At 39.4% G+C, this 27913-nt stretch overlaps 2 protein-coding genes across 4 annotated transcripts in view; both read left to right on the plus strand.

Moving 5' to 3' along the window:
• The window catches only part of LOC121855826 (DNA mismatch repair protein Msh3-like), a 31627-nt gene extending 24810 nt beyond the window's left edge, over positions 1-6817 (plus strand). The window contains exons 18-21 of the mRNA XM_042350973.1: positions 2579-2765; positions 3135-3246; positions 5886-6051; positions 6288-6817. Of these exons, the coding sequence (XP_042206907.1) occupies positions 2579-2765; positions 3135-3246; positions 5886-6051; positions 6288-6375 (553 nt within the window). The 3' untranslated portion in view covers positions 6376-6817. The remainder of the gene's footprint in view (positions 1-2578; positions 2766-3134; positions 3247-5885; positions 6052-6287) is intronic.
• Positions 6818-11270: 4453 nt separating this feature from the next.
• LOC121855816 overlaps positions 11271-27913 on the plus strand; it is a 75189-nt gene continuing 58546 nt past the window's right edge. For 2 of the 3 annotated variants that reach the window (XM_042350934.1, XM_042350936.1), the window contains exon 1: positions 11271-11379. The gene's annotated coding sequence lies outside the window, so the exon portion shown is untranslated. Of the gene's footprint in view, positions 11380-12274; positions 12415-27913 lie in introns of all 3 variants that reach the window. The other variant, XM_042350935.1, reaches the window with a different exon arrangement.

Raw genomic sequence — 27913 nt, forward strand, 5'->3', positions numbered from 1 at the left:
AGGAAAATTAATTTCAGAATCTCTTCCATGAATATGCTTCGGTAAAATACATATAAACTGCTTTTGATATGGAGACAGCCAGTGTACAACCATAAGGGAAACTTTGCATTCTTTAGATACAATACAGTAGTACATAGCACTGTATGTGGCCACCTTTGTTAGGGCCTATAGCTGCCCCAAGCAGTAGGGTGGTAATGGACAGTCCAGTTTAGGTAAATCAGTAGTGGGAAGTGTTATTTGAGCATATGTGCTTTATCTTTATATTAGATAAGATCATGTGAGGCATTGTTATTAAATGTGGGGAGGAAGTTAGTGGTCACAGTAAACAAGGTCAGGCAGTTCACACTCTTGGAAGAGGATATTTTGGGAAAAATTCATGGATCAAAGTCAGACATTATTACAAGGTTTCTGTGTAGAAATATGTGGTAATGCAATTCGGACTTAACATTATTTGAATGAACCTGTTTACCATATTTATCGAAGGATCATAATTTTAATTTTAACTTGACATAAGAATTGAATCTTTTTGAAGAATAAAACATTTGTAACATAGAAATGGGATATACAACAAAATGTGAACAGGTTACTGTCATAAAGAGGGAGCATACAGTATAAAGCACCAATAATGAAGGGAGGGCTGGGGAGCAGGTGGGATGATCACAGCTACAAATGCCAGCAGCTGCCATTTGGTGGATTTCACACTTTTGTGTTGCCAGCTGGTCATACTTGTGGTCAGTGTAGATCTGATGTAGAAGGGGCAGGGGCAGATGGTTAACACCAGGAGGAGCTTATAGATTTTTCTCAGATGTTATTCGGATGTTAGTAGTAATAAAAAGAATACAATAACCTTCAATATATATTTTTTTTTCATTGTTTGATCATAGATTCCTTATTAATGGGCAGTTCATGAAAAAAGAGGGAATTTATGCTGTAAAACATGGCAGAAAACTGATCATGTGACAGTACTTTGACATCTGTACAGGCTTTGTAGGCGAATAAATAAATTCCTGTTTTTACCGTAAGCATGGCGGTCAAATCTACCATGGTGATCATGGTGCTGGTGCACTCTTAAGCTGTAAGGAAGTGAATCCAGTATTTGTGAACTGTACTTGTAAAAGAAAAGATGTAATTAATGACTTGATTGTCTTGTTTCTTATTTTATAGGAATCGGTTTCCTGATTTCCACCTCTGTGTCTGTGCAAATACCTTTATATATATTGTCCATACTATGCAATAGGTTCCAAAACATCCACTACGTATTCAGGATAAGATTCATGTGGTTGGCATTGAATCTTAGATTGGGGGTTTGGATGTCTTATATTTGATTTTTGAGTATGAGTGAATTCCAAGTCATTTGTATGTTCATATTAATATTGTTCTTCCTCAGAGGAATGCTTTCACTTTTTCATTTGAACTATTGTACTCAGTTATAGCTTCATGTAGTGGATGTTCTTGTGAGTTATTGCAAGCTGTCTAAGGTTATAGAGGATGAAGACGATTAAAAACTATTCATTTGTGAACCTGGTCTTGTTGGAAGGACGTGCAAGTGTGTAAAATTTGGCAAGGAATTTGCATTAAATCAGTATTACTTCTTTTCATGTAACACACGGGCATATTCTTGTGTCCACAAAAGACATAAAATTACAGTATGTTGCTTGAAGGAAAGTGCATTCACTAGTACGGTATAGTGTGTGGTTTTTGAACACTAAACTTTCCATTACCAGTTTTTTGTGTTTAACAAAGTTGTGAATACAAACAAATAGAACAATTGACCACATGTACCGTGAGGTGGAAGTAGACAGAAATCCTGTCGTTGATTTGTGAAGGAGATATATTTCACCACTTCATCGATGCCATTGCTGCACTTTATCCACCTCATTATTAAGCTGACTTCCTTCTTCTTTATATGGCAGAGCCCCTGGTTAGGAAGTTACGTTTAGTTGGTTAACTCGGGTGTTGTTAGTTTCTGTACATTGTCGTATGGATTTTCTTCATTAGTACCAAGCAAAATAATATCTGGAAATTTTGGTTAAATTTCTGAAGTTCCTTTTGGTGTTAACCGTCTCCTCCACCATTACTGGAGACTCATAACCTGACAGCTGTTGCAGTGCAAATTTGCCGAGGTTGAAAAACGTTTAAAGTACCTGGTAATGAGAAACTAGAGGTTACAACACACACACTCACATACAGGAGTTGCAGACATCCTGTGGTGGGTGAACATTACACTATCTAGAATCTCAACCTGGGCTTTGGAGAATATTGTAGTGGCATTTTGGAGTTTTCATTATTCATGTCATAAATATTAAACCTAAAAAGCAGAGCTCAAACTTGTGTTTTTCCTTGTTTTCATTTACTGTATTTCACATAAATGAAGTACTTATTAGACTTGAGAGAATTGGACATTACAATATAGTTACATATGCAGTTATGCACCCCCATTAACAGAAGTGAAGTGCTTCTCAGACATAAGAGGTAGATTTGCACATTGATGTTCATCATTTGGACCTTATGATCTTTCTTTATTGCACAAATTTAGAATTTTTCTGAGCTACAGCATTGTGTGTTCTCTTAATGGCAGAATGGGCGCCACAGATGAGATCTTTTCTGGGCGCAGCACATTCATGGTGGAAGTTGGGGAGACTGCAGACATCATGCAAGAAGCAACAACCAATTCCCTTGTGATTTTGGATGAGTTAGGACGAGGCACCTCTACGCATGATGGTGTGGCCGTTGCCATGGCAGCTCTTGACTACTTCCTTAACCAGGTGCAGTACATCATGCCACAGGATGTTGTAGCTCTTATACATATCTTTTTAGTCATATCATGAATAATATTAATGTGTTGATTTACAAAATTAAATCAAGGAATGTTATATTTAGTTCTGTTCTTTTTTAAGGGAAAATTTTGCTGTTATCTGCAAAGGTTGTAAATATTCAAGGAACTATTAATTGATGCAAAACACAATGAAGCATCCCATGATTCTTGACTTGTTAATTCATGTTTCTTTTAGTTTCAGGCTCAGCCATAAGATGGACTTTGGGATGAGTCCTTTATTTGTATTATATGTGGCACACATCAGTACGTAATGTAGTATTCTGTTAGTAATTTGAATCTTTTTGTTTCTAATCCTCAGGTAAAGTGTCTCACAATATTTGTGACACATTACTTGCCTCTCACTGAGTTTGAGAAGTTGTACCCGGACCATGTTGGAAACTTTCATATGTCCTTCATTGTTCATGAAAAAGGTTTGTATTAATATCTTCTGAGTTGAAATTTGTATATTTTGTTGTCTTGGAATGTCTGTCCATTTTGCTCTGTAGAACTTGGTTAGTTTGTTAAATGTGATTTGTGTAAGATTTGCTGTTTGTTGTTCCTTCCAATAATATTTTTGGCCTCTAGCTATGCTCATGAGTCAAACCAACAAATAAGATATAATATTTTCTCCACCAAAGTTTTTGGTTGATTGTGTTTTGATTAAATTATTATAGAATGTAACATCATTATGTGTGTTCCTTTCCCTTGTGCTGAACACCATGCTGCTCGGATAATAGTGTCATGAAGAGAACTTTATTTTTTTTTTTCTTATATGCAATCATTTTCCTGCCTTCATGTAGGATGACTGGACACTTGTTGTTTTTAGTTCTTAATATTCAGTAGTTGATGAGTTACCCCAACCGATGGTAGGATTCTGGTCTACCAAAGTGTTGTTCCACTATTGGCAAGGACACCCAGAGGTGTACTCATATTAGTGGTGAGTGGATAAGGAGGGGACCCAGTCCTCTACTCCAGCCCAGAGCCAAACCCATGACCCTTCTCTTGCAAGACAAATGCTGTGCCTCTTACCTCAGGAGTATTTTTCAGGTCCATGATTTTTTTAACATTATTTTGATTTTAATTGCACTATGCAGTTGCATATTCTGTCTTTTCCAAGGTTTTTGCTAATGTATACAGTACAGGCAAGAATCAGTATCCTTCACTTGGCATATATGTTTTGCAGAGTTAATGGTGATCCAAACTTATTTCAGTCACTCCTGACTCTTACATCTGAGCTGGCTTCAGCACCACCTCCAGCAGTGATAATGTCACCCAGGTAGCAGAACTCATTGACACAATCCAAGGATATATCCTCATTATCAAACTTTTCCAGTCTTGTTAAGGCCACATGATTACTAAACACACTGAAAGTCAGAACATCACATAGTCTGCCATTAAACTACTGCCCCTGTTGTGTACCCACCTTCCACACTCACAGCATATTATTGATTCATTGCTAACGTCCTTCATAAAAACAGTGTACAGTATGGCCAATTTCCATTTTCTATCACAAGTCCTTTACTCATGCCACTGATGATTACTACTGTATTTTTTTTGCCACACTTACCCTCATATTCTTTGACCCAATTCCATCCTTCCATTTCTTAAATATAACCACTAACTTTTCAGTACTATTTATTAAGTCATCAGCAAGCAATCTCTCAAGGCTGACAAGACATCAAATCTCATGATGGTGCTCGTAGCACCATGATAAACTAAAGGGGTTCAAGACAAACCCTTGATGGACTTTCACCACAAATTCCTCACTTTCCACACCATTTACCCTCACAAATATGAATGTAAAATGTCTTTAATAGACTGAGGGATTGAAAGGATCCCTGATACATAGTGAGACCTGGTCTCTCATTATGGACCCTGGGGTCTTGGCTTGTTTATGTTGTAAACAAGCCAAGACAGCAGTGAAGGGTTGTAAACTTTACAGTTCTACACTGATCAATAATTACCAAAGGAAATTAAAATTTCTCTTGGGTCTGTACTAAGATAAACAAGAAGTCCTGGTAAGTGTTCCATGGCTTTCATTTGGAGCTGTGATTTACTGCTGGACTTTGGTAATGTAGAGCTCAAGGATACAGCCATTGCCTGTAGCAAGCTGTAAATCCTTTCAAAGATACCAGAAAAGAGTTAAACATTTCCTTGAAGTAAGTATTCTTTAATCACCTACTGGATGAAGTTTTTTACTTCTGGAAAAATGTTCTAAGTTTGCAGTGGATATTTTATGAAATTTTGACAAATTCGTCTTGGAGTCAACAGTTTCAAGATGGCAAAATCAGGCAATGTATCAGTAATAGAGGCAGCCACCACCACCATCAGTATGTACATTTTCTGGTCACCACTCCTTAGACATAGCTCATTGTTTTGTATCATTTCTGAGTTGTTATTATTTATTTATTTGAATTTATTTTTATTTTATTTTTTATTTATTTATTTTTATTTATTTTTATTTATTTATTTATTTATTTATTTATTTTTTTTTTACATATCAAGTAAAAAAAAGGTGAAATTCAAGGTAATGTTTTGGGACTTCCAATGTAACCTCCATAGGCACAATTGATTTACAGTAGAATATTTACATTTCACAGGTCTGTGGGAACTTTACCCTTCAGATAGGCCAGGAATTGTTGTACAGGTACTCCCCGACTTACGACCGACTCGACTTACGTCCACCCGCACTTACGACCCGCCTCAGTCGTACCAAAATGTGGTCAAATTATGTATTTTTTAGTCCCAAAGTCAGTACACAGACAAAATTTTCTTCTGTAATTCACTTTAAAATGGCTGGCAAGCTTAAAAGTGAGTGTTTTGTGGTGCTGAGAAGAAAAAGAGACCCAAGTTTTCAATTTTCTATGTGTTATTTAAGCATTACCAACTTACGACCATTTCGACTTACGACCTGGATGTCGGTCCCTAACCCCGTCGTAAGTCGGGTAGTACCTGTATATTACTTCATTTGGTACTTGGATACCCCTATTACCCCAACATAGAATATCATTGTATTGTTCTTCAAGTAATGACTGTACTGATGATACCTTTGTTTTCTATTTCTCAACAGAAGATGATGATTTTGATATTATAACCTTCCTGTACCGACTGACCTCTGGGAGTGCAGGTCAAAGTTACGGGTTAAACGTGGCACGTCTTGCTCAAGTGCCACACTCCATTCTTGTGAAGGCTTCAGAAAAGTCACAACATCTCGAAAAGATCTGCAAAATGAGAAGGTCTAGTAATTTACATTAAATAATTTTAAGAATACTTGATTAATATAAAGTTTGTGTACAAAACAAAATACAATATTCACTGCATTTCTTGAAGAATATAACAAGAAAGTTTGCTTCATTAATGGGAACGTCTACCTTAGTTTTATATAGTTAAAGTTTGCCGAAAGTATTTTTGGCCATAACAGCAACTTTAGTGTGGTGTTCAAGATCAGCTGACAGTTCTTTCTCTATTTCAGAAAAGGAAAAGAGGTGTTCCAGCAGTTTTTCCAATCCAATGAAAGTACCAGAAAGATGCTGCAAGAGTTTAAGTGTTTGGACACTTAATTTGTAACACTGTACCAAGAAGAATACTACTGGTAGCCTATAAGAAGAGAAATGCACATGACACCGCAACAGAAGAGTTTCCACCAATTAAGATAATCTGTTGGCTTTACTATATCTTACAGAAATCTAATTGTAAAGCTTTTTGTTTCTAAGTTTTGATAAAACTTTTTGCAGTAGTTGTTGGATTAGAATACAGCACATTAAGCTTGTTAGAAAGTGTGTGAAGGAACTCAGACATGGGCATCATTCTGTAAGATAATGTTGAAGAAAAAATATAAATTAAACAATTATGTTATAAACCTAATTAAACAGTTCACATAATTTTGTGCTGTAATTTATTCTTATAATTAAAGTTTGTGAAAATTATTAATTTCTGTTTAATTTTGTGTGTGTCATTATTTAAAAGGTGTTTGGACATTTATAAATAAATCATATTTCTTAATATATACTTCATTTCCATTGTATAATTGTTACAGTCTTGTGCTGGATGTGTAATTTTAAATTAATTAGTATCAGATAATGAACAACTTTACCCTTCAATTATTGTTTTATTTTTATGTGAGAGCAATTAATAAAGCTGTTGTCGTATCTAACTTAAGGTAACACATCGCATGCATTCGTAAATTTCAATTCTAACTCATCATCTGGGATATTAAGAGATATCAACAGTCTCCAAAGTACCCGAGAGAAACCGAGGTCTCAGGCGTACTGAAGCTGTGAGAAAATGGTCGTCTCAACTGGGGGACTCCATAAAGAAGTTATAGCTACATGTTTTATGGGCTATTAAGCGTAATATGAATCCTCTGATTTTACGGTAACTAACATGTATGACTGGCCAGTACACCTCAACCTAGTTTATGCATGTGCCCAGAACAGCATAAATCCAATAAATTTACCTCTGCATTGCCATTATAAAAGTGGTCTCAGTTTCAGGTGTGCTTCCTCATGACAAGTTCCTGATAAGTTGGATTGTCTGTTACTATTGACAAAGTCTTGATCATACCTTCAACAATCTTGGGGTACTCCGTTGATAAGGTCATGCAGCTTCCTTGGACGGTCTGTGTAACAATATTTATGTTTCTCAGCCAGGGTACTACCAGGGCGAATCCAGGGGGGGGGGGGGTCCGGACTCCTCCTTTTCATCAGAAAATTGACCCCAGAATATTTCCAAATTTGCAGTGCACATGGCCTCAAAATGTCCATGATATTTGTCAGACATTAAAAAATATTCTGGGAGGGTCTTACAGAGCCACCCCAAAACCCCAAGCTGGGTGGGCTCGCTGTGCTAGCCATGTTCTCTCTCCCACAACGTCTTGGAGCTCTACCCCTTTTTATATTCCTGGATCCACCCCTGACCAATTTCTTACTCGTCTGTGAGCACTTTTGATTCCACCAATGCCACTGATTTATATTGTGAGGATGCCATTAGCATTTTCTAAATATGGATGGGACAGGGTTTTTTTAAGTATGCCTAAGTAAACGATTGCTGGACCTAGAACAGGTTTACTTTACTTTATCCTTTTCTCCACTGATTGGCCTGTTAGCCGCTTGCGCAATCAGTTACATCTCTATTACATACTGTTGGCAATTAGTATTGTTGGGCATGTCTGGCTCCAGAATGTATCAGAACCTGTGACAGTGTTGCTCAAGTTGTGGAGTTTTCTCCACTAGATATAAATGGCAGGCAGGAAAGTACAGCACACAAACTTCACTAAAAGTGAGTACAGCAATGTTCAATTAACCAGGTGCTGGTAGGCAGGTTCGCTCGACACGACGGACTCGAGAGGCCAGACGTCTGTGGGGTAAGTCAAAGGTGGTGTACCCGTGTGAGCTGCCTGGTGCTAACACTGGACCACCATTGCTGCACACAACCACAAAGTCTGGTCTTTAATGAGTCGCACTCGGTGCTGTTACAACGCTCTGGCAGTTTATTACAGGAGTTCACAACTCTCAGTCCAAAAATCTTCGCCCTGACAATTGTGGCCTATTTTAACCTAAGGCAGCATCAGCTTTTTATCTTTCATCCTTTTCACCACTGATCAGCTCATTAGCCACGTGGTTGATTGGTCACGTCACTGTTGGCAAGTACTGGGCATGCACTGGCTCCTGAATGTAACTGAACCTGCTCCAGTGTTTGTCAAGTCTGCTCTTGAAAGAGCTCACTCGGTGCTGTCACAACATTTTCTGGCAGATTGTTCCAAGAGTTCACAACTCTCACTCCGAAAAGGTTACCTCTCACAGTTTTCTTGACTTGCAGCTCCTTCAACCTTGAACTGTGACCCCTTGTGCGGCGAGCGTCCACCAGCTCCAGCTAAGGGCACTCGACTGAGTAGTGCCTTTGAGATGTTTATGCACCTCAATTAGGTCCCCCCTTGCCCGGTATAAGCTAGGCAATTTCAGGTGCTCTAATATCTCGGGGAGCTGAGGTGCCGAAGTGCAGGCACCAATCTGGTGGCCCTCCTTTGGACATTTTCAATCAACTGACAGTCCCTAGCATATCACGGGGACCAGACGGGGAAGCACTTCACTCTTGAAGATTGTTATGAGGGATGGACCGTCTAGATACAGTCTCTCCTCGACTTAGGACAACCCGGACATGCGACGGCCCTGGTCGCATAAAATATTTTTCACATTACGTATTTTCGAGTCCCGACGTTAGTGAGCGAGCTGTGTACTGACAAAATTTTCGTTTGTAATTCCCTTTAAAATGGCTGGCAAGCGTAAAAGTGAGAGTTCTCGTGGTGCTGAGGAGAAAAAGAGACACCCATTTTAGAATTTCTATGTACGTATTATTTTTACCTTTTTGACTTACAACTTGGTCGTCAGGATGGAACCCCATCGTAAGTCGAGGAGAGACTATCTGAACGACCTTCGCATAAGACCTAATAATTTAGTTGTCTGATTCACCTTCTTGCAATGGCCCGAGAACTTCAGCTCATTGTCAACATATACACCCAGGTCCTTTTCACATTCAGTCTCAATTAATGCAGTTTCTTCATCCCATTGAGACATATGATACGCCTCCTTACCGTTGGTACGACCCAGGTGCATCCTCTTACACTTTGTGACATTGAATCTTAGCAGCCATTTCTTTGACCATTCTTGAAGCTCACAGAGATCCTTCTGCAGCTCTTCACAGTCTGCTTGGTTCTTATTTTCCCAAAATAACTTGGTGTCATCTGCAAACATTTGTATGGAGGAATGTACAGCATCAAGCATGTCATTTATGAAGCAAACAAACAACAGCGGGCCCAATACATTGCCCTGTGGTACCCCGCTCTTGACGGGTACTCATGACAACTTCGTGCCATTAATCACCACATTCTGCTTGAGGTCGTGGAGAAAGTCTCCGATCCACACTAGGACATTTCCCTGAATCCCGTACCCTTCCAGTCTAATTTTCAGCCTTTCGTGGGGTACACTGTCGAAGGCCTTGACAAAATCTAGGTACGTATATATTGTCGATATTACCACCCTGTTCCAGAATTCGGGTCCAAACATCCAGTACCTTGAGTAATTGTGTTAAACAGGAGTGCCCCGGCATAAAACCGTGTTGGCAGTCCTTTACAAGGTTGTTCCGTAGTAGATGTTCAATCCTGCCATCTCTTATAATGCTCACCAGTCTATAGTTATTCATGGAGTGGCAATCGCCCTTCTTGAAGAAAGGACTCACATACATACAGTATTTTGGGGTTTCGTGATGTCTCACACTCAGGATGGATTGGAGAAAGAAAACTCACAATGCACTCTCTCTATATATATTGTATTGGATGTACAGTGCAGCTTGGTGCTGGGAAGTTGCTGCGTGGATACAAGCGTGGAGTAGAGAGCTGGTTGGTGAGGAGCTTGCTCAGAGGAGGTTTTGCGTGCTGCGTGGCTGTAGGTAGAAGAAGGGGCAGGTCACGGTGAGGTGAGGTCTTATATAGCGGAGGTAGGCGTGGCTTGATAGCTGACCTCGCTTTGTTAGACGTCGCTAGTAGCCGACCTTAGACCACGAGGCATTGGCTGGGGAACCCGAAAAGGGATCGGCTAGTCAGCGACAAACGACGGTTGTAGTTGTAGGGGAAATATCCACTACAGTATATATACAGTGTATAAGTAAATCACTGTAGGTGCGCGTGATCCAAGTATATGCTGATAACCATAAGGAAGCAAGAAAACACTTAGTTCCCAAGTGCTTTCATGTAATTCACATCTTCAGGGGTGAGTACAGACTAAGGAGAAATACTTGAGAAGGCTAATATATAGTGTAAAGGAGAGCGAGATCAAGTCCCTAGGGACAGCAGGTGTCCACCATATTCAGGTCATACAGTAGTGACCTGTGGTGTACGAGATGTTGGTTCACACTCAGGATGGGATGGAGAAAGGAAACTCACAATGTGCACTCTGTATACATATTGTATTGGATGTACAGTGCAGCTTGGTGCTGGAAAGTGGCAGCGTGGTTACAAGCGTGATGTAGAGAGAGCTGGTTGGTGAGGACGCTCAGAGAAGGACAGCTTGTGGGTCGCCATGCTCGCCGGCGGGAGAGAGGACCACCAGGCAGGCGGAGGAGGAGGAGGTGTTGCTGGCTGGTTGGTGTAGGTAGAAAGAGTCAGGTCACCACGAGGTCAGGTCTTAAATAGCGGGGGGTAGGCGTGGCTTAGCAGTTGACCCCCGCTCCGTGGTGTATGGCGGCGCTGGTTGACCTAGACCACGAGGCATACACTGGGGAATTGGTGGGGTCGGCTAGGCAGCGTTTGTAGGGGAGAATTCCACTACAATACTATCGATGAATAATTGTAAGATTATGAAAAAGAGTGGGATATCGTGGTACATATATTTAAGTTACTCATAATAATACCGTTTTCTGTGGTGTAGGTCATTAATAGTAAAGCATGTGTAATAGTGTTATGGCGCGCTACCAGAGGGCGGTGATCAATGGCGTCTGCACCTCCCGACCTGTCAACCCCGCACCGCCACACTCACCTCCCCCCTGCACCTCCCACACGCCTCTATCCCACCGTAAGTAACCTCTTACATCCATATGAGAAACCCATGCCAACAGATCCTCGAAATAACGAGAATTAAGGACTGTTATTCTCAATAAAGAGGAATGTCATGACCCCAATGGCTATTTAAAAGGACAATATTGTGGGCATCTAGACACACCTTATTTGACCATGAGATCATATCCTGCGGCTCCTCATTAAATTATCAAGTATATTATCCACTTATTAAGACCAATGATGTAAATATAAGCTGTGAAGGACGTAGTGTACATACATGACTAATAAATACAGTAGTAGTGGTAGAAGGAGTCTGGAATACTCAAGACAACACCCAACTTCCTAATATGTCTAGGAGGGGATCACCACACAACACCTTACACGGGATAGTTTTATTATGTGTGAGTGAAGTGTGTTGATAGAACTAGTAGGGAAAATATACCTTAATATGTTATTGTATTATGGGTAGGTGTTAAAGAGTGATTTCCCTGCACAAGGTCAGGTGTACTATGTAGGTGGTAGCTGGTATGACTCACATCACTTTATTTTAACTTATATAATTGATTAATACAGTTTTGATGGTAATATTTTGTTGTCATTGTGTTCTTATAACTCAAAAGCATGTTCATTCTAGGGTCACCTTAGTTAATAATTTGTTCTCTGGTTTTCATGTTAACATTACTTTAATACAATGTAGCTCTTGGGTGGGACAGGAAAAAACCTTCAATTTACTTCTTGAATTCACCCATTTAGATTTAGTCACTTGCTATTTCTTAAGTATATTTGATTTATTTGTTTTTTTACTGTGTCTCATCAAATGGACAAATCTCATCACGTTTTGTAGTGGCCGGGAAATTTGATTCAAACAAATGTCTTATTGAAAACCCTGATGAAAACCTGCCATTGTTTAGATGGAGACCCAAGACAACATCTCTAACTGGTCAAATTATCGTTTCTGTGGTCCAACTAAGGTCAGAGTCGTTCAAGACACAACTAATACCATCGGAAAAACATAATTACAACCTAACCTAACCTGTACAGAAGCACATAGGTATGTTATTAAAATACTTATCTAATGTCAGAGTCTAGTCTTAATATTGGTAGTACTGTACTGTACCTAGAGTGGCTCCATGTTGTTGATGTTGATTTGGGTCTAACTATATGGACTATATTGTGTAAAATGACATAATTCAAGTTTGATTGTTTTACCAATCTCTTAAGAAAAATATATCAATTTACTGGACCCCTGATTAGGTTAGGTTAGGTTGGTTTTTGGTGATTTTCTATTTTTTTTACACGTATGTCTAACACCCAAAGAAAGAACGGGACACTACTATAAATTGACCAAATAATGTTGGTTCAGAGTCTTACAAATTAGGTAAATCTGTTAAGGTGTGACTTGTATTAACCAAACCAAACTGAAAGTCTTGTTTAGGTATAAATATTTACTGTATGGTTTGACTACTGATAAAAAAGGACAGTACAGTACTGCACTGTACAGTACACTCGGCCATCTGTTTACACTATTATTTATGCACGGTTTCACTTGCACACGAACAAGGAATTTTGACCTATTTTATTTTGTAAATGGTCTGGATTGACTTACAGTATGCATGGTTCAGTATGGTTGTCATGTGGACCTGAGGAGCACCTCATATGTGACCCACACACAAATCAGTTGAATCTTGATTCATTCAGTTCAATGAGGAGGAGGAAGAGGAACTGATTCAATAAAGCATCAATGACAGGACTAGGAGGAGGAGGAGGAGGTGGCACCAATGCCACAGCTAACAACAAAGAGCCTGGTTAAGAGTTTGTGATTGCACAAGGAAATCAGAGACCTTATTTATGGGAAGGACCTATTGTAAGTTGAGGCATCAAATAATCCCTTCATCTACTTGTATACAGTTAATATGATACAGTATATGTACATTTATGGAGCTTAGCGGTCGAGTGAATACAGCGCTTGCCTTCCGTTCGGGGGGGGGGGTCTGTGGGTGCTCCCAGTTCACCCGTCTGTAAATGGGTTCCCAAGTTTAAAACTTGGGGAAGTGAAAGTGGTCGAGTACAGTACCAGTCATGCTGCTTCCTTGTGTACCAAAGGCTTAGTATACTGTGTGCTGTACAGTATCCAGGAAGGGAGGTCCAGACTCCCCCTTACATCAGAAAATGACAATACTTTTTCTTTAATGCAATTTTGTACCCAGGCATTTTTGTATAGTAAAAAGTAATTACTATTGACCTCAGAGTATCTCCTAATATCAACTGCACATGGCTTAAAAATGTGCTCAAAGTTGTCATGATATTGATCAAACTTCAGAAAAAAATTTTTGGGGGCTTACAGCACCCCCCCCCCCAAAGCTGGGTGGGCTTGTTATGCTCGCCATGTACCCCACCCACAGCTTCTTGGACCCCCCCTTTTTTTATATTCCTGGACCCACCCCTGGTGTTCACACTGTCCCTAACAGGCAGTCATGCCTATGGGATCCACTTTCACCTGAACATTGTACAGTAATCTTCCCATAGCCAAAATTTATGGTGCAGAGCGTTTCCAGGTTTGAGTGGTTTTTCCGGGTATTGAGATGAGTTCTCTTATATCCTGGGGAAAAATCACGCTGTCCCTAATTATTCCGGACATTGGTGAATGTTTCTGTATCTAAACTACTCTTGTGCTCATGGCAAGGACCACCGTTACTGCGGAGGCTCAACTGCAGTCGGACAGACACAGAATGATATACCGTAGTATTTAGTTATGTAAACACTACTGCATACATACAATATATTGTAAATAAACAGAATGTACCAGTACTGTATACACTATACTGTACTGTACTCACCAGCAGATGCTGTTGTCTTGAGCTTGTGGTGCAGGCAGGTCAAATGGTGATGGGATGATACAGGATGGCCTGCTTTTGTCCTGTACCATCTCCTGTAGCAGGTGTTGCTGTCACTCTCTTCTCCCTCCACACTCTAGCCTACAGTAGGCATACACTGTCCACTCTGCTCTGTACAGTACAGTATATACTGTACTGTACAGTATTTATGGTACTTTTACACTTATTGAATGTACAGTACATAGCTAATAATTTTATCCATCTTAACTTTGCTTTACCTCTCCCTCTTTTAACAGTACAATATTCTTGGTTGATTGTATATTGCTACAGTACAACACAAATCTTATACCAAAACAGCAGTGAGGAACAAACAAGCTTGAACAATGGTAATAGACAATGAACTAAGAGTGTCATGATGCAAGAGTTTGGGGAGATGGACTGTGAGATACATCAGCCAATCATAGACATCCCATACAGTCAGATGACAGTACAGTAGTAGCCAGTTGTAGCTCATGAGCACTCGAGTCTACCCACCCACTTGCCTGGCATGTGTCAGAGCATGATGTAATCTCTTTGAAATTTGTTTGGATGCCTGGAATAGAGAGGGTTTTCTCAGAATGCTCATTGTTTTTCCAGGCGATGGAAAGTTCCGGGGGTTGAAGATTCCGGTCAAGAACAGGAATGTCACTAAATAAGTAGTTTTGGGGATTTTTGCTATAGAACATTCAAAACTTTGTTAATAGATGTGTTAGAATTGCAGAACAACAACTTTAAATCAACTTAAAAGCAACACAGGCCATGGCCTCCACACCTCTGTTTCAACAAAATGACAAAACCATCAATAAATTATTTCTGATTTTAGCAGGAATGAACTGGTTCATTGAGTCTAAAGTCATGAACTGTAGTGTATAGTTAATTGATGGTGTTTATAATTTATCTAAGGTGTACCCGCTGGTCCTAATGTTTACATGAACCAGCTGTTGGTTCTAAATTCAAACAAGGGTTGGGGATGGCTTTTGTCAGTTTGCCAAAGGTCACTGGTTATTTACTACATCCAAAGTACTGTAGTACTGTAATTTTTTCACAGTTGCAACACTTTTAACAATACTGTACAGTACAGTACAGTCCAGTAGGTCCCAGTTGCCTGTTTTTAACATTAACTGAAATATGGTTGCTACTACCGGTAAATAAACACAAGCTAATCTGTTCATTTTTAATAGTGGTTTAATGACTTACTGTACTGCTGCCAGGTAGGACCATTTCAGACTGTACCTGTATACTGTACTACTGCCAGGTAGGACCATTTCTGACTGTACCTGTATGCTGTACTACTGCCAGGTAGGACCATTTCAGACTGTACCTGTATACTGTACTACTGCCAGGTAGGACCATTTCAGACTGTCCTGTATACTGTACTACTGCCAGGTAGGACCATTTCAGACTGTACCTGTATACTGTACTACTGCCAGGTAGGACCATTTCAGACTGTACCTGTATACTGTACTACTGCCAGGTAGGACCATTTCAGACTGTTCCTGTATACTGTACTACTGCCAGGTAGGACCATTTCAGACTGTACCTGTATACTGTACTGCCAGACTGTAGGACCATTTCAGACTGTACCTGTATACTGTACTACTGCTGTGTAGGACCATTTCAGACTGTACCTGTATACTGTACTACTGCCAAGTAGGACCATTTCAGACTGTACCTGTATACTGTACTACTGCCAAGTAGACCATTTTCAGACTACCGTACTACCGCTAAGTAGTCAGACTGTACCTGTATACTGTAATTACTGCCAGGTAGGACCTGACTGTACCTGTATACATACTACTGCCAAGTACTACTGCCAAGTAGGACCATTTCAGACTGTACCTGTATACTGTACTACTGCCAAGAGGACCATTTCAGACTGTACCTGTATACTGTAATTACTGCCAAGTAGACCATTTCAGACTGTACCTGTATACTGTATACTGTACTACAAGCAAGTAGGACCATTTCAGACTGTACCTGTATACTGCACTACTGCCAGGTAGGACCATTTCAGACTGTACCTGTATACTGTACTACTGCCAGGTAGGACCATTTCTAGACTGTACCTGCATACTGCATACTGTACTACTGCCAGGTAGGACCATTTCAGACTGTACCTGTATACTGTACTACTGCCTAGACTGTACCTGTATACTGTACCACTGCCAAGTATGACCAGACTTCCTGTATACTGTACTACTGCCAAGTAGGACCATTTCAGACTGTACCCAGATACTGTACTACTGCCAAGTAGGACCATTTCAGACTGTACCTGCATACTGTACTACTGTACAGGTAGACTATTTCAGACTGTACCTGTATACAGTACTACTGCCAAGTAGGACCATTTCAGACTGTACCCATACTGTACTACTGCCAAGTAGGACCATTTCCAGACCAGACTGTACTCAGTATACTGTACTACTGCCAAGTAGGACCATTCAGACTGTACCTGTATACTGTACTACTGCCAAGGGACCATTTCAGACTGTACCCATACTGTACTCACTGCCAAGTAGGACCATTTCAGACTGTACCTGTATACTGTACTACTGCCAAGTAGGACCATTTCAGACTGTACCTTGCATGTACTACTGCCAAGTAGGACCATTCCCTGTACCATACTGCACTACTGCCAGGTAGGACCATTTCAGACTGTACCTGTATACTGTACTACTGCCAGGTAGGACCATTTCAGACTGTACCTGTATACTGTACTACTGCCAGGTAGGACCATTTCAGACTGTACCTGTATACTGTACTACTGCCAAGTAGGACCATTTCAGACTGTACCTGTATACTGTACTACCGCCAATAGGGACCATTTCAGACTGTTCCTGCATACCTGTACTACCGCCAAGTGTGACCATTTCAGACTGTACCTGTATACTGTACCTACTGCCAGGTAGGACCATTTCAGACTGTACCTGTATACAGTACTACTGCCAATAGGACTCATTTCAGACTGGGTACCCTGTATACCGTACTACTGCCAAGTAGGACCATTTCAGACTGTACCTGTATATACTGTACTACTGCCAAGTAGGACCATTTCAGACTGTACCTGTATACTGTACTACTGCTAAGTAGGCTCATTTCAGACTGTACCTGTATACTGTACCACTGCCATAGGACCATTTCAGACTGTACCTGTATACTGTACTACTGCCAGGTAGGACCATTTCAGACTGTACCTGTATACTGTACTACTGCCAGGTAGGACCATTTCAGACTGTACCTGTATACTGTACTACTGCCAGGTAGGACCATTTCAGACTGTACCTGTATACTGTACTACTGCCAGGTAGGACCATTTCAGACTGTACCTGTATACTGTACTACTGCCAGGTAGGACCATTTCAGACTGTTCCTGTATACTGTACTACTGCCAGGTAGGACCATTTCAGACTGTTCCTGTATACTGTACTGCTGCCAGGTAGGACCATTTGAAATGTAATTTATATATGTACAGTATTTTTGTAAGTGATAAGACTTTTTTTTACTGGTCTTATTATGTTGTGCTGTACACTTGTAGTTACGGTACAGTACAATACTTCTTTTTCATTGGGATTTTCAGTGGAACATTTGTTGTTTTTATATGGAGTAGAAAATTGATTGGGGGGAATTATGGAAATTCACAACTTTTTACCTTACTCAAAAGTGAGTTCCTTAACCTAAATAGCTACTAGTACCATAGCTTAGGTTATGATTTTAAAACCATTAATTCTCGCCAATAAGTTTTCTAATTTCTGTGTACCGTACAGTACTGTATATAATAACTGGAACATTTTTGTAGAAATCCAAAGAAAAAAAAGGTATTGGTGTCGAGTTATTGTAATACATTTATTATTTTTGGTACAGTGTGGTAATGTGTGACAGTCAGAGCCAACTAAAATTGTATAAACTGTTGGATAAGGAAAAATAGTGTCTGACAAAATACTGAAGTAACAAAAGGTAATATAAATTATGGGATTAAATGAGAAAGGAATGTAAACTTGTCTAATGTAGGAGAACCAAAGTTGGGAAGAGTCGAATGTATGGTGCACTTTTATGGGAAAACTTGAAAGAATTATATAGGTACAGTACACATATATAATGACCAGGGTGACTAATAGGTATGCATTATAACCTCAGGTGCTCAGTGTGACTCAAAGATGTCCTTAATGATACCAGGTGACCCACAGGTGCTCATAATGATGTCAAGTTACTAAGACAGGCTTGTAATGACTTCAAAGTGAAATTCAGGTGCTCATAATGATAACCAGATGTTTGTACTGTATTGATATGAATTTGAGGTGTTGGTGTCACATATGAACATACAGGTTACAGTAATTTTGGTTATTTTTTAGGCTTATTTCATGAGCTGGGTCATTTTTTTAACAGTTTGCAGCCAGAAAGAACATCTATCTTACAATTATTTCTTTTTTGCTGCATTGGATTTTAAAGATCTTAAGACCTGTTTGGACAACTCTGTTAAGAAAAACAAAGAAATTATATCTTGGCAAATTCTATTTATGACACATGTATTAAATTGTTTCATAAATGTACAATACTGTATTTTAGTCACTTCAGTGTGAGAATGATCATTGATGGCCAGGTTGATATGGTGGAGATGAGAAATGTGTCTTGGAAATTGTATCAGTCAATGAAAGTTTGGCTGATCTGATTCAATTTTCAGAGTGTAAATTTGTACTATAGTTTATGTCATCACACTCCAGTTTGTGAGTAAAGGAGAGTCTCACCCGTTGTTTCCAGAAGGTGATGGTGTTTTGGGTGTTGTGCATGCATTTTTTTTTCTCATCGTTCAGAAATGAAAGTTACTCACCATGACAAGTTTAAGAGAATGGAATGTTTTCATACTGTGCTGTGTTACAATGTCCTCAGTGTGGCATTGAGGGTGAAATCAGTAAAGAAACTTAGAATAATTCCTTGGGTATGTTGGGTCTCTGTATTGAATAAATTTGTCTGGCATAAGCCATATAAAATATTAAGTGGCATCCAGTAGTGAAGGGGTTAAGATAGAATATAAGGTACAGTACAGTACCATAAAATTATCAAAACTATGATCATATTGAACATTGTTATAATAAATGTTATTTTGTAAACTGTGATTTTAACTTCTAGTGTTCTTATTATGGTATGTTGAATCTATTATTGATAATTACTATGTTAATGATACAGGTACTGTTTCTATTGGCAGTTTATATTGGAATCTATGCACAGGCTGTTTGTGTTATAAAACAGTGGCCATAAATTAAGGCAGCTTGCACTTCGTGGACTTCACTTTCCAGAGGTGTGTCATTTAGTCCATTGCATTAGAAATTGTCCATTTTTGTTGCATCTTTAGTCCATATGCATCCAGTATTTAAGGGTACTAAATGAAAACTAAGTCTAGAATGTACAGTCCCCCAAAAAGTATCGTTATCTATTGGTTTAATGTGATTCGAGGCTTTCTGAGCAATGTTACTCGACCTGTTTCAGAATGGTTGGTAGTTCTACTTCAGCGACCTTTGAGTATATTGAATATGTTTTTAAATGATATATATCTTGTTGTATTGAAATATCTAGTGTGCCATACAAGGACAACTCCCTCCCCTTATCTTAACCCCATCTCTGGCTGTTGCAGATATGGCAAAGCATTTCGTCTAACGTTTCAAATTTTAGTGATGGCAACTCTAATGATAATTGTTTTGGGGACTGTACATTGTACAGTATCTACACTGTCTTAAAGGCAGCCACGACTATTTGGTCCAACTTTTGCATTTAACTTAAAGTCCAGGACATTTTGCCATACATACATCTCATTGCTGACTTCATGCTACTTATCGCAGGTAATTAAGTCGCAAGTGTGATGCCTAGTGATTTTTTTTTCATTATTAACTATATAGTATTTTCCATTTCAGTCTGGATATTTTATTTGGTTTTAGTCTTGTATTTTTTATGTTAAGCTTCTTGGTTAGTGTATTTAACAGGTGACCTGTTATATGTCACCACCAGAACACCCCCTACACTCTTGTGTAAGAAGTGCTGTCCTGTTGGTTCACTGCCTCTGTTACATAAACAGCTACAGTACTTGCCCAGACAAAAACAGGATTAATTAAAACAAGCTCCAACCACAGTATAGTACAGTACAGTATTTGCTTTGAAAGTCAATGAATCCGAAGGTCAACAGGGCAAACCTTAGTTCATATGACTTCAACCCCTCCGTCATAGATATGGGTTTTGAATTTCCTTCTTCACATTTCACATGCGTCTGGTTTACTGTCATCACCGGTTGTCTTTACTCGCCAGAAGTCATTTTGGAATTTACATTGCTAAGTGGTTTAGCTGTTTGGTTTGTTTTTCTTACGTTGGTTATGAGGGTTTCTGCTACACTGTCCCTTCAGTATGAATACTGTATAATACTTTGTTTATGAGGAGAGGTGTTTACGGCTGATCTGCCATTTTGTTTATTCACTTTTATAATTGTTAATATTTTGCTGTTTTTGTTTATGACCCAAATGTATGTCTGATGGTGTGTCAGCTGTGGGGCTGATGTTCCCCAAGTGTGCAGGTGTAAGCAATGCAAGCAAAAAAAAACCTCTTTAATTTTATTGGCAATGGGCTCCCTCAGTCTCAACAAGTGAGGCTGATTGTCAGTCTTACTGACTTATTAATTCTGCACATGGTGTTGGCTTGTGATTTTGCTGCTTTCTTAAGAAGAAAGTACAGTATGTTCTCCCTTCATTTAACAAACACACCTTAGGGAATTATTCAGAAGACCTTTTACTACAGATGTCACAAGGGTCACTGAACAATCCTACAGATAATTTGATGCTACATGACATTACTCCAACCTTTTCCTGCAAGTCTGGGTTACCTTCAACTGTAAATCTTGTTGTGCTGGAGGAGATGCTGAAGTTAGTTCAGTTGCAAGAGTCACTAGTGGCTGGAGGAAGTTTAAGGAGTTGCTGCCTTAATTGACAGCCTGAAGACCTTCCCTCCACTTGAAAGGAAAGAAATGTGCAACTGGTGTGAGAAGTGTAATTTTGTATGGCAGTGAAATATGGGCAGTTAACAGGGGTGACATACACTGGCTTGAACAAACTGAAATGAGAATAGTGAGGTGGATGTAAATTGTGACAATGAAAGATTGGATATCTTCTTCAGAGCTAAGAGAGCAGCTGGGTATTAAGAGCATTGGTGAAGATGTGTGTACTGTTGAGGTAGGCAGAGATGGTTTGGGTATTTGGTGAGAATGGTTGCGATCAGTTGGGTTGAAAGATGCACAAGTCTAAATATGTAGGGGAGGAAAGCTAATGGTAGGCCAAGAATGATGTGGGGGAGATGACATTAGAGCTAAGAACCTGATGAGAGAGCCTGCAGCATGGGGAGCTGCCATCAGGTATTTGTGGCTATCCCTTGTAAGTGTGGAAAATGGTCACAAAACATTGATGATGATAATGGCATCATTTATATATGACCAGCCTTGTCTAGAGGAATTATATATTGACTTTGATACAGCTCATCTTATAATTGTCTTGCCTCTACTATCTCTCATATTGTGGATAAGTATCCTAACTTTGACTGTGGCCTTTGGATGGAGCTTTGCTTATGTACTATAGAAAACCTGCTCTTATCAGTGGGTTCACTCTGGACAACACCTTCACATTTGTCCCAGGCGGGTATCAATCTGGGTCACTGTTTAAAGACGTGTATACCACTGGTAGCTGAGGAACAATATTTATTGGTTGTATTTTATCGTCTCGTAATATATGGATACTTTACCTTCTCTCTCATTGGATCATGATCATTGGGTAGCAGTTATATGTGGTTTTCTGGCTCCTATTGTGAGGTTTATTGTTTTATATGACACTTCTTGCCCATGTTTTTTTTATTCTCACTTAGGACGTCATATTTCCAATCATTTATTCCAGGTTTAATGATTATTGTAAGTTAATAATCTTATCACAGTTTACTCTTGTATGTACATCTTATGGTTTATTCTTTATATAGCTACTCCTCGGTCACTTTATAAGATAAGTACAGTACAAATTCACTCAAATTTATATGGGTTCAGTCCAGACATGGAACTCACCAATACAGTACAGTATCTCCTTGTCTCTTACAAGGAGGTTGATGATTTAGTTCCATACTTCACCCATTTTTTTTTTCAGCTACCACTAGTATTAGGAGTTGCATTCCTCTCAGTTTTCATAATAATTTACTATTCTTGCCCACTGATACTATTTAAGACACTTAGTACAGTATAGGAGAGAGGTTTTCCTTACCTCAAGAATGGTACATATGCACTCCCAACTACAGCAATTTGAGTATTTTAGTTTTCCTGTGGTTTTCCTCCTGAGAAATTGTAGATCTCTTCATTGCCACACTTAACTCTTGTTGGTCAAATGTTGATAGTGATCCCTACCTTTTTAATATTTATTAAATGTTAAAGTAAGTAACAATTACAATCCTAACACTACAGCTTATACCCAAGGTGAGTACCTGCTGATGATTGAAATTCGATATCTGTTAAGAGAAAGGTTTTATGAAGCCAGTCAGGGAACTTTTGGATCACACCTCGTATGTGCTCTTGTATTTTATGATATGCTATGCATCAATTTTATTGTTTATCATAGCAGGGAATTAGAGCCAACACCTTCCACCAACCAAAGAGCCCAGGATACCTCTAAACAAAGTAGTTACAGTACCATTGGTGGCAGACATGCAAATGAATGACTTCAGTTGAGTTTGGATTATTGAACTAAAATACGTAGAATTGTTTCCAAATGGGACCAAAGGGGATGGGGCAGAGTTCAGATACCTGGAAGATTCTGATTGTTGGAATTTGGATAAAGGGAATTGCACTGCAGTAGACTTATCTTTTTGTTAAAGTGTGACTCCATTGGCCAGAGATAAGATGTTAGCTTCACAAATAAGTAACCCCGTGTTTATTTTCCAGTTGGAATGAGGCCTTGGTTACCATCTTGACTCTTTGGCCTTAATGTTCAACATGGTGGGGTACCCGTGACTCACATCATCTCGGTACCATAAGAGACCTTGTGGACCTCAGATTTTATCTGAACTTTTCTTACCAGTTTCATTGCCTTAGTGAGCACTCACAGTTCTTTATCCAATACTGTACATACTTTCAAGTGCATATGATCTACTTGGGTTCATGCTGTTTGAAATATTTTTTGGTAACTTATGTCTAAATTGTAATGAAGGGCTTGACGCTCCTGAGTGGTGGATCTACTCCATACTCTGTGGCTCTGGCCAGTTCCATGGTCCATCCTCTTTATCTCTGAGACCTTATGTACTATTATACAGTACAGTACTTCCAAGTTGAGATACTTCAGTAGGTTGTACTGACACAGCCTGCTTCCTTTATTCCTTACTTGCTTCATCAGAATACTGCAGGTCACTTTTCAGCTGATTGACCTGCAGGTCATAAAATAGGATTAAAGTATGATGTACCATTATGTGACCAAGAGAAGTGACTAGAGACCTGGAGTTGAAGTTTGTCCTGCTTTGTTTTATGAGTTTTGTTGTTGAAAGAAGAAATTCAAGTTCTAAGTTTATGATGAGTTTGAATTAAGTGAACTGGCCCCAGGGTTTCTCCTAGTAACCTTTTGAAGTAATCACTGGGTTGGGGTTGGAGCTTCCTTTAAAGATTCTGATTTGAATGGGTTCTTGACTTTTTAAGGAGCAATCTGACAGGACAGTGCCCCTTCCTCCTGAATAAAGAGTCTCCAGGACTAGGTAAGCTCTTTCAGGGTGTTTTGGTGATGCATACTAGCAGGCCACTTGTCTCATCCCCTCAGCCAGAAAATGGGATTTCAGTTTTACCCCATGTCTTTTTATTGGTAAATTTAATACAAGATTTTGTCTGCCGTTTGATGAAAAAGAGATTTGTAAATTATATTATAGCAAAGTCTAGCCTTAGTTCTCACATAAAATTATTAGAAATACTTAAAATACCGGTAGGTTACACAATCATAGTTTGTATTTTACAAATTTACTTTCTAATGCAAGGCTTATTTTGTCTAATTCTTATGCTAATTCATATCTCAAAGTGTTTATTGAATGCTGTTGCTTTTTTCATATTGCAGTAGCTTTTGCCATTCTAAAATGACCTTACCCCTAATACAGTACTGTAGCTACATCATCCTCTGTCATTATAACATCCCTGATTGTTACATAACACTTCATTACCTCCTGTAGCTCAAGGATCTTATGATAGTCCTTTACAAATTTCACCAAGTCATTTTTAAATTATCCCCAGGAGACTTGTAGCAACGGATTTAAGTTGGATAAGTTTAGGTTTAGGAGGGAGATAGGAAGGAACTGGTTCACAAATAGGGTGGTAGATGAGTGGAACAAGCTTAGCAATTTGTGTTCAGTGCTGGAATGCTGGAAAGTTTTAAAAGATGGCTAGATAGATTTTGGATGATAGAGAGTGGTAGGAACTCCCGACAGGAGCTGCCATGCACTGGCCGACCAGCCTATTGCAGACTCCTTATGTTCTTCTGCCCAACAAAATATCCCAAGTCTGTATGTTGAGAATGGAAGGGTCAACCCATTTCAAATATACTTGATAGGTTCTTCAGTTAAGAGATTTAGCCATGATTAACTCCCAGGGTCATTTTTAAGTCTCCATGATTTTATTTATTTATTTTTATTATTATATATTCACGGAATAGCCCACCCGGGCACAGGTCATCGACCCACATCGGGGCCTGGGGGGGGGGGAATAAGAATAAAACGGAATTAAAAATAGAAAAGGAAAAGGTTATATTAATCTACACCACGAAGATGCTGGAAAACCAGCTTTTTAAAGTAAGACAGATTATATGAGTATGGAAACACAGAAGAAGGCAGAGCATTCCACAGTTTGGCTGTGTGAGGAAAGAAAGTTGTACTATAATGGGTTATTCTCGTGTGACCAACATCCACAGAGAAACGGTGGGCACCGCGGGCAAGATGAGTGTTATGAGCCCACGGCCTTGCCGGCGGTACACAGGATGCCAAATCCACCGAACATTGCCTGTTAAAGAGAGTGAAGCAACATTGTGGTGAAGAGAAAGGGAAGAAAGATTATCAACTAAAGGAGGAGAGTTAATAAGACGAAATTCCTTTGATTCCGCCTTATCTAACAATTGAACAGAAGAAGAGCCACCCCAGATATGAGAGCAGTACTTCAAGTTAGGATGAATGAATCCCTTATATACTTGAAGCAACTGCTCAGGAGTGAAGTAGCTACGGCATATGTACAGCATTCCCAGCTTTTGGGAGGCAGCTTTATCAATGTTGAGGATGTGTGGCTTCCATGACATATTAGAGGAAATGGTGAGGCCTAGCATATCTATTTTAGAATTTGGCAGAATGAGTGTCCTGACGTGATTGGTGGGAGATCATCTAATTTGGAAAGTGTAATTGGTAAATACTGAGTTTTAATACTATTGAATTTAACTAAGTTTCTACCTCCCCATTCGGAGATGGTGCACAGATCCGCATTGATAGATGAAATGATATCAGCTCTAGAAACGGATCTAGTTTGAGAGTTAGGAGGAAGGGGAAAATGTGAAGAAGAGTGAAGAGTAGTATCATCAGCATAAGAATGGATAGAATTACCCGGTAGTTGAAGTGTGAAGTAATAAAAAGAAGGAAGAGAGTACATTCAGGACATTAAAACTTGGAGTCAGGGAAAGTTTATATGATTGGTGGCAGTGACAGTGCTCAGGTAGTATTATTATTATACTACAGGTGTATGTAATTTGTAGAGGATGTTACCGGTCTTTTGATAAGCTTGTATTATTACTATTATCCCTCTGGTACTCCTGGCCATGGTCGGAAATCTCACCCCCTCGCAGTCTTTCGATGCAGGTGGCATCGGTGACAGGAATGACTTTTCCATTTTGATAAACATTGTGTAGAGCAATTCAGACCCAAATTGCACCCTTAGAGATGCATCTGCCAGCCCACGAGGCCAGTGGGAGGAACTCGGGTGGTTGATGGGGCTGATCCACTGTTCCTGCATTTCTGCTTACGGAAAGGATGCTGTTAGTGTGAGATACGACTGAGTGGGAGGGATTGAGCCGGCACAAGAGTGTTTAGCGACACATTTTGCGATGAAAGACCACAAGAGGGTTAATTGTGTTAGAGGTTTAAGCATTACCGGGCAATAGAAATATGTCCAGTACAGTATACTTCTGAAGTTCAAAATTTTTATATACCATCTGTACTATACTGTACATATTTTTTAAGTTTTCCTTTTTTTTTAAATTATATGTTAATGATTATAAAGTAACCTAGTGTGTTGTGTTAAGATAGGTAGGTATATTTTTTAGTAAGAAATGAACACTCTCACTCTAGGTTCAGCGAATCATACTAGGAACACCGTATAATTTGGCTATAGATCTAACCATCTGAACACCCTAGTCAGACTCTACTAAAACATGTGTAACTGTGTGTCATCTTTTCATCTGTACAGTACATACCTTCCTGCCCTTCAGCTTCTCTACTTGTAGTTGTAGATTATTTATAATATTTCCCAATAGCATGACAGTTCACGTTCATATTTTCACGTTATTTTTTATTTTTATTACTGTACCGTACAGTGAAACCTCCATATAACAAACTTCTCTCTCCGTTTGATGGGGGTTTCACATCTAACAGACCCTCGATATAATGGACTTTCATCTCCATATATTCCTTTAAATTGAGGTTTACTGTATGTCAGTTACCATTGTAATATGCTGTCTTAACCTTAGTTCCTCCACATGTTTCACTTACACTTCACCTTTCCTGCCTCACTGTATTCCAGGACACCTTACCTAGTTTATTGTTGTAACTTGAGACACATGGCACCTTTACCATTACAGCACTTGGGTTCACGAGTTCTCTAAGGGGGTAAGTAGGGAGAGAGTCGAGGGATGTGTGCACTAGTGCAGAATGTGTAGGTGCTGTTGTACTCCATCCTACCTTCACTTCTCATGTAGTGTGTTGATGCCACCTACAAAAATGTTTCCATCTCCATCAAACTCAAAACACTTATAAACACAAACATTGGACAGCAAAAAAGGACCACACACACAGCATTATACTGTTCAAACAATTCACCTACTCAGTAATAGAATATGAATGCCTAAACCAGGTCCTAGAAACTTGTGGCTCCAGCATTGAAAAAGCTCCAAAGAACCCAAAACAAAGCCCTCAAAACAGTAAGAAGCTTCGACTAAACCACAAAGATTAGCAGTTTACATTCTGGGTCAAGAGTTCTTTCCATGTGGAGCACACAGCTCATTGTCTCAACACAGCACCCTACTCATTCCTTCTACTTCATGTTGAATCGCCTTACTCCTCAGACAAAATTTGTACCACAGGGCAACAATATTCCCCCTCATAACAAAATCCAACCTATACTTGTAAGTGTTGAACATCCACATATATAATAATTAAACCTAATTTGTCCCAAGGCTCCAGCTACACATTGTACTGCTATCTATTATCTACATTTCAGAAACTCAAAGTGAGAGTACTTGCCAACAGTCAACATTGTGGTCACTACCTTCTCAAAATGAATGTCACCACAGTATCCGACTCGCCCAAATTCCTTTGTATCCACATTGCACTGTTACCCCACACAGTACAACTTATTGACTCACCACATATCCAAGATTCATCCAGCACAGA

The sequence above is a fragment of the Homarus americanus genome, unplaced genomic scaffold (assembly GCF_018991925.1).
Source record: "Homarus americanus isolate GMGI-L3 unplaced genomic scaffold, GMGI_Hamer_2.0 scaffold14072, whole genome shotgun sequence".
Lineage (NCBI taxonomy): Eukaryota > Metazoa > Arthropoda > Malacostraca > Decapoda > Nephropidae > Homarus > Homarus americanus.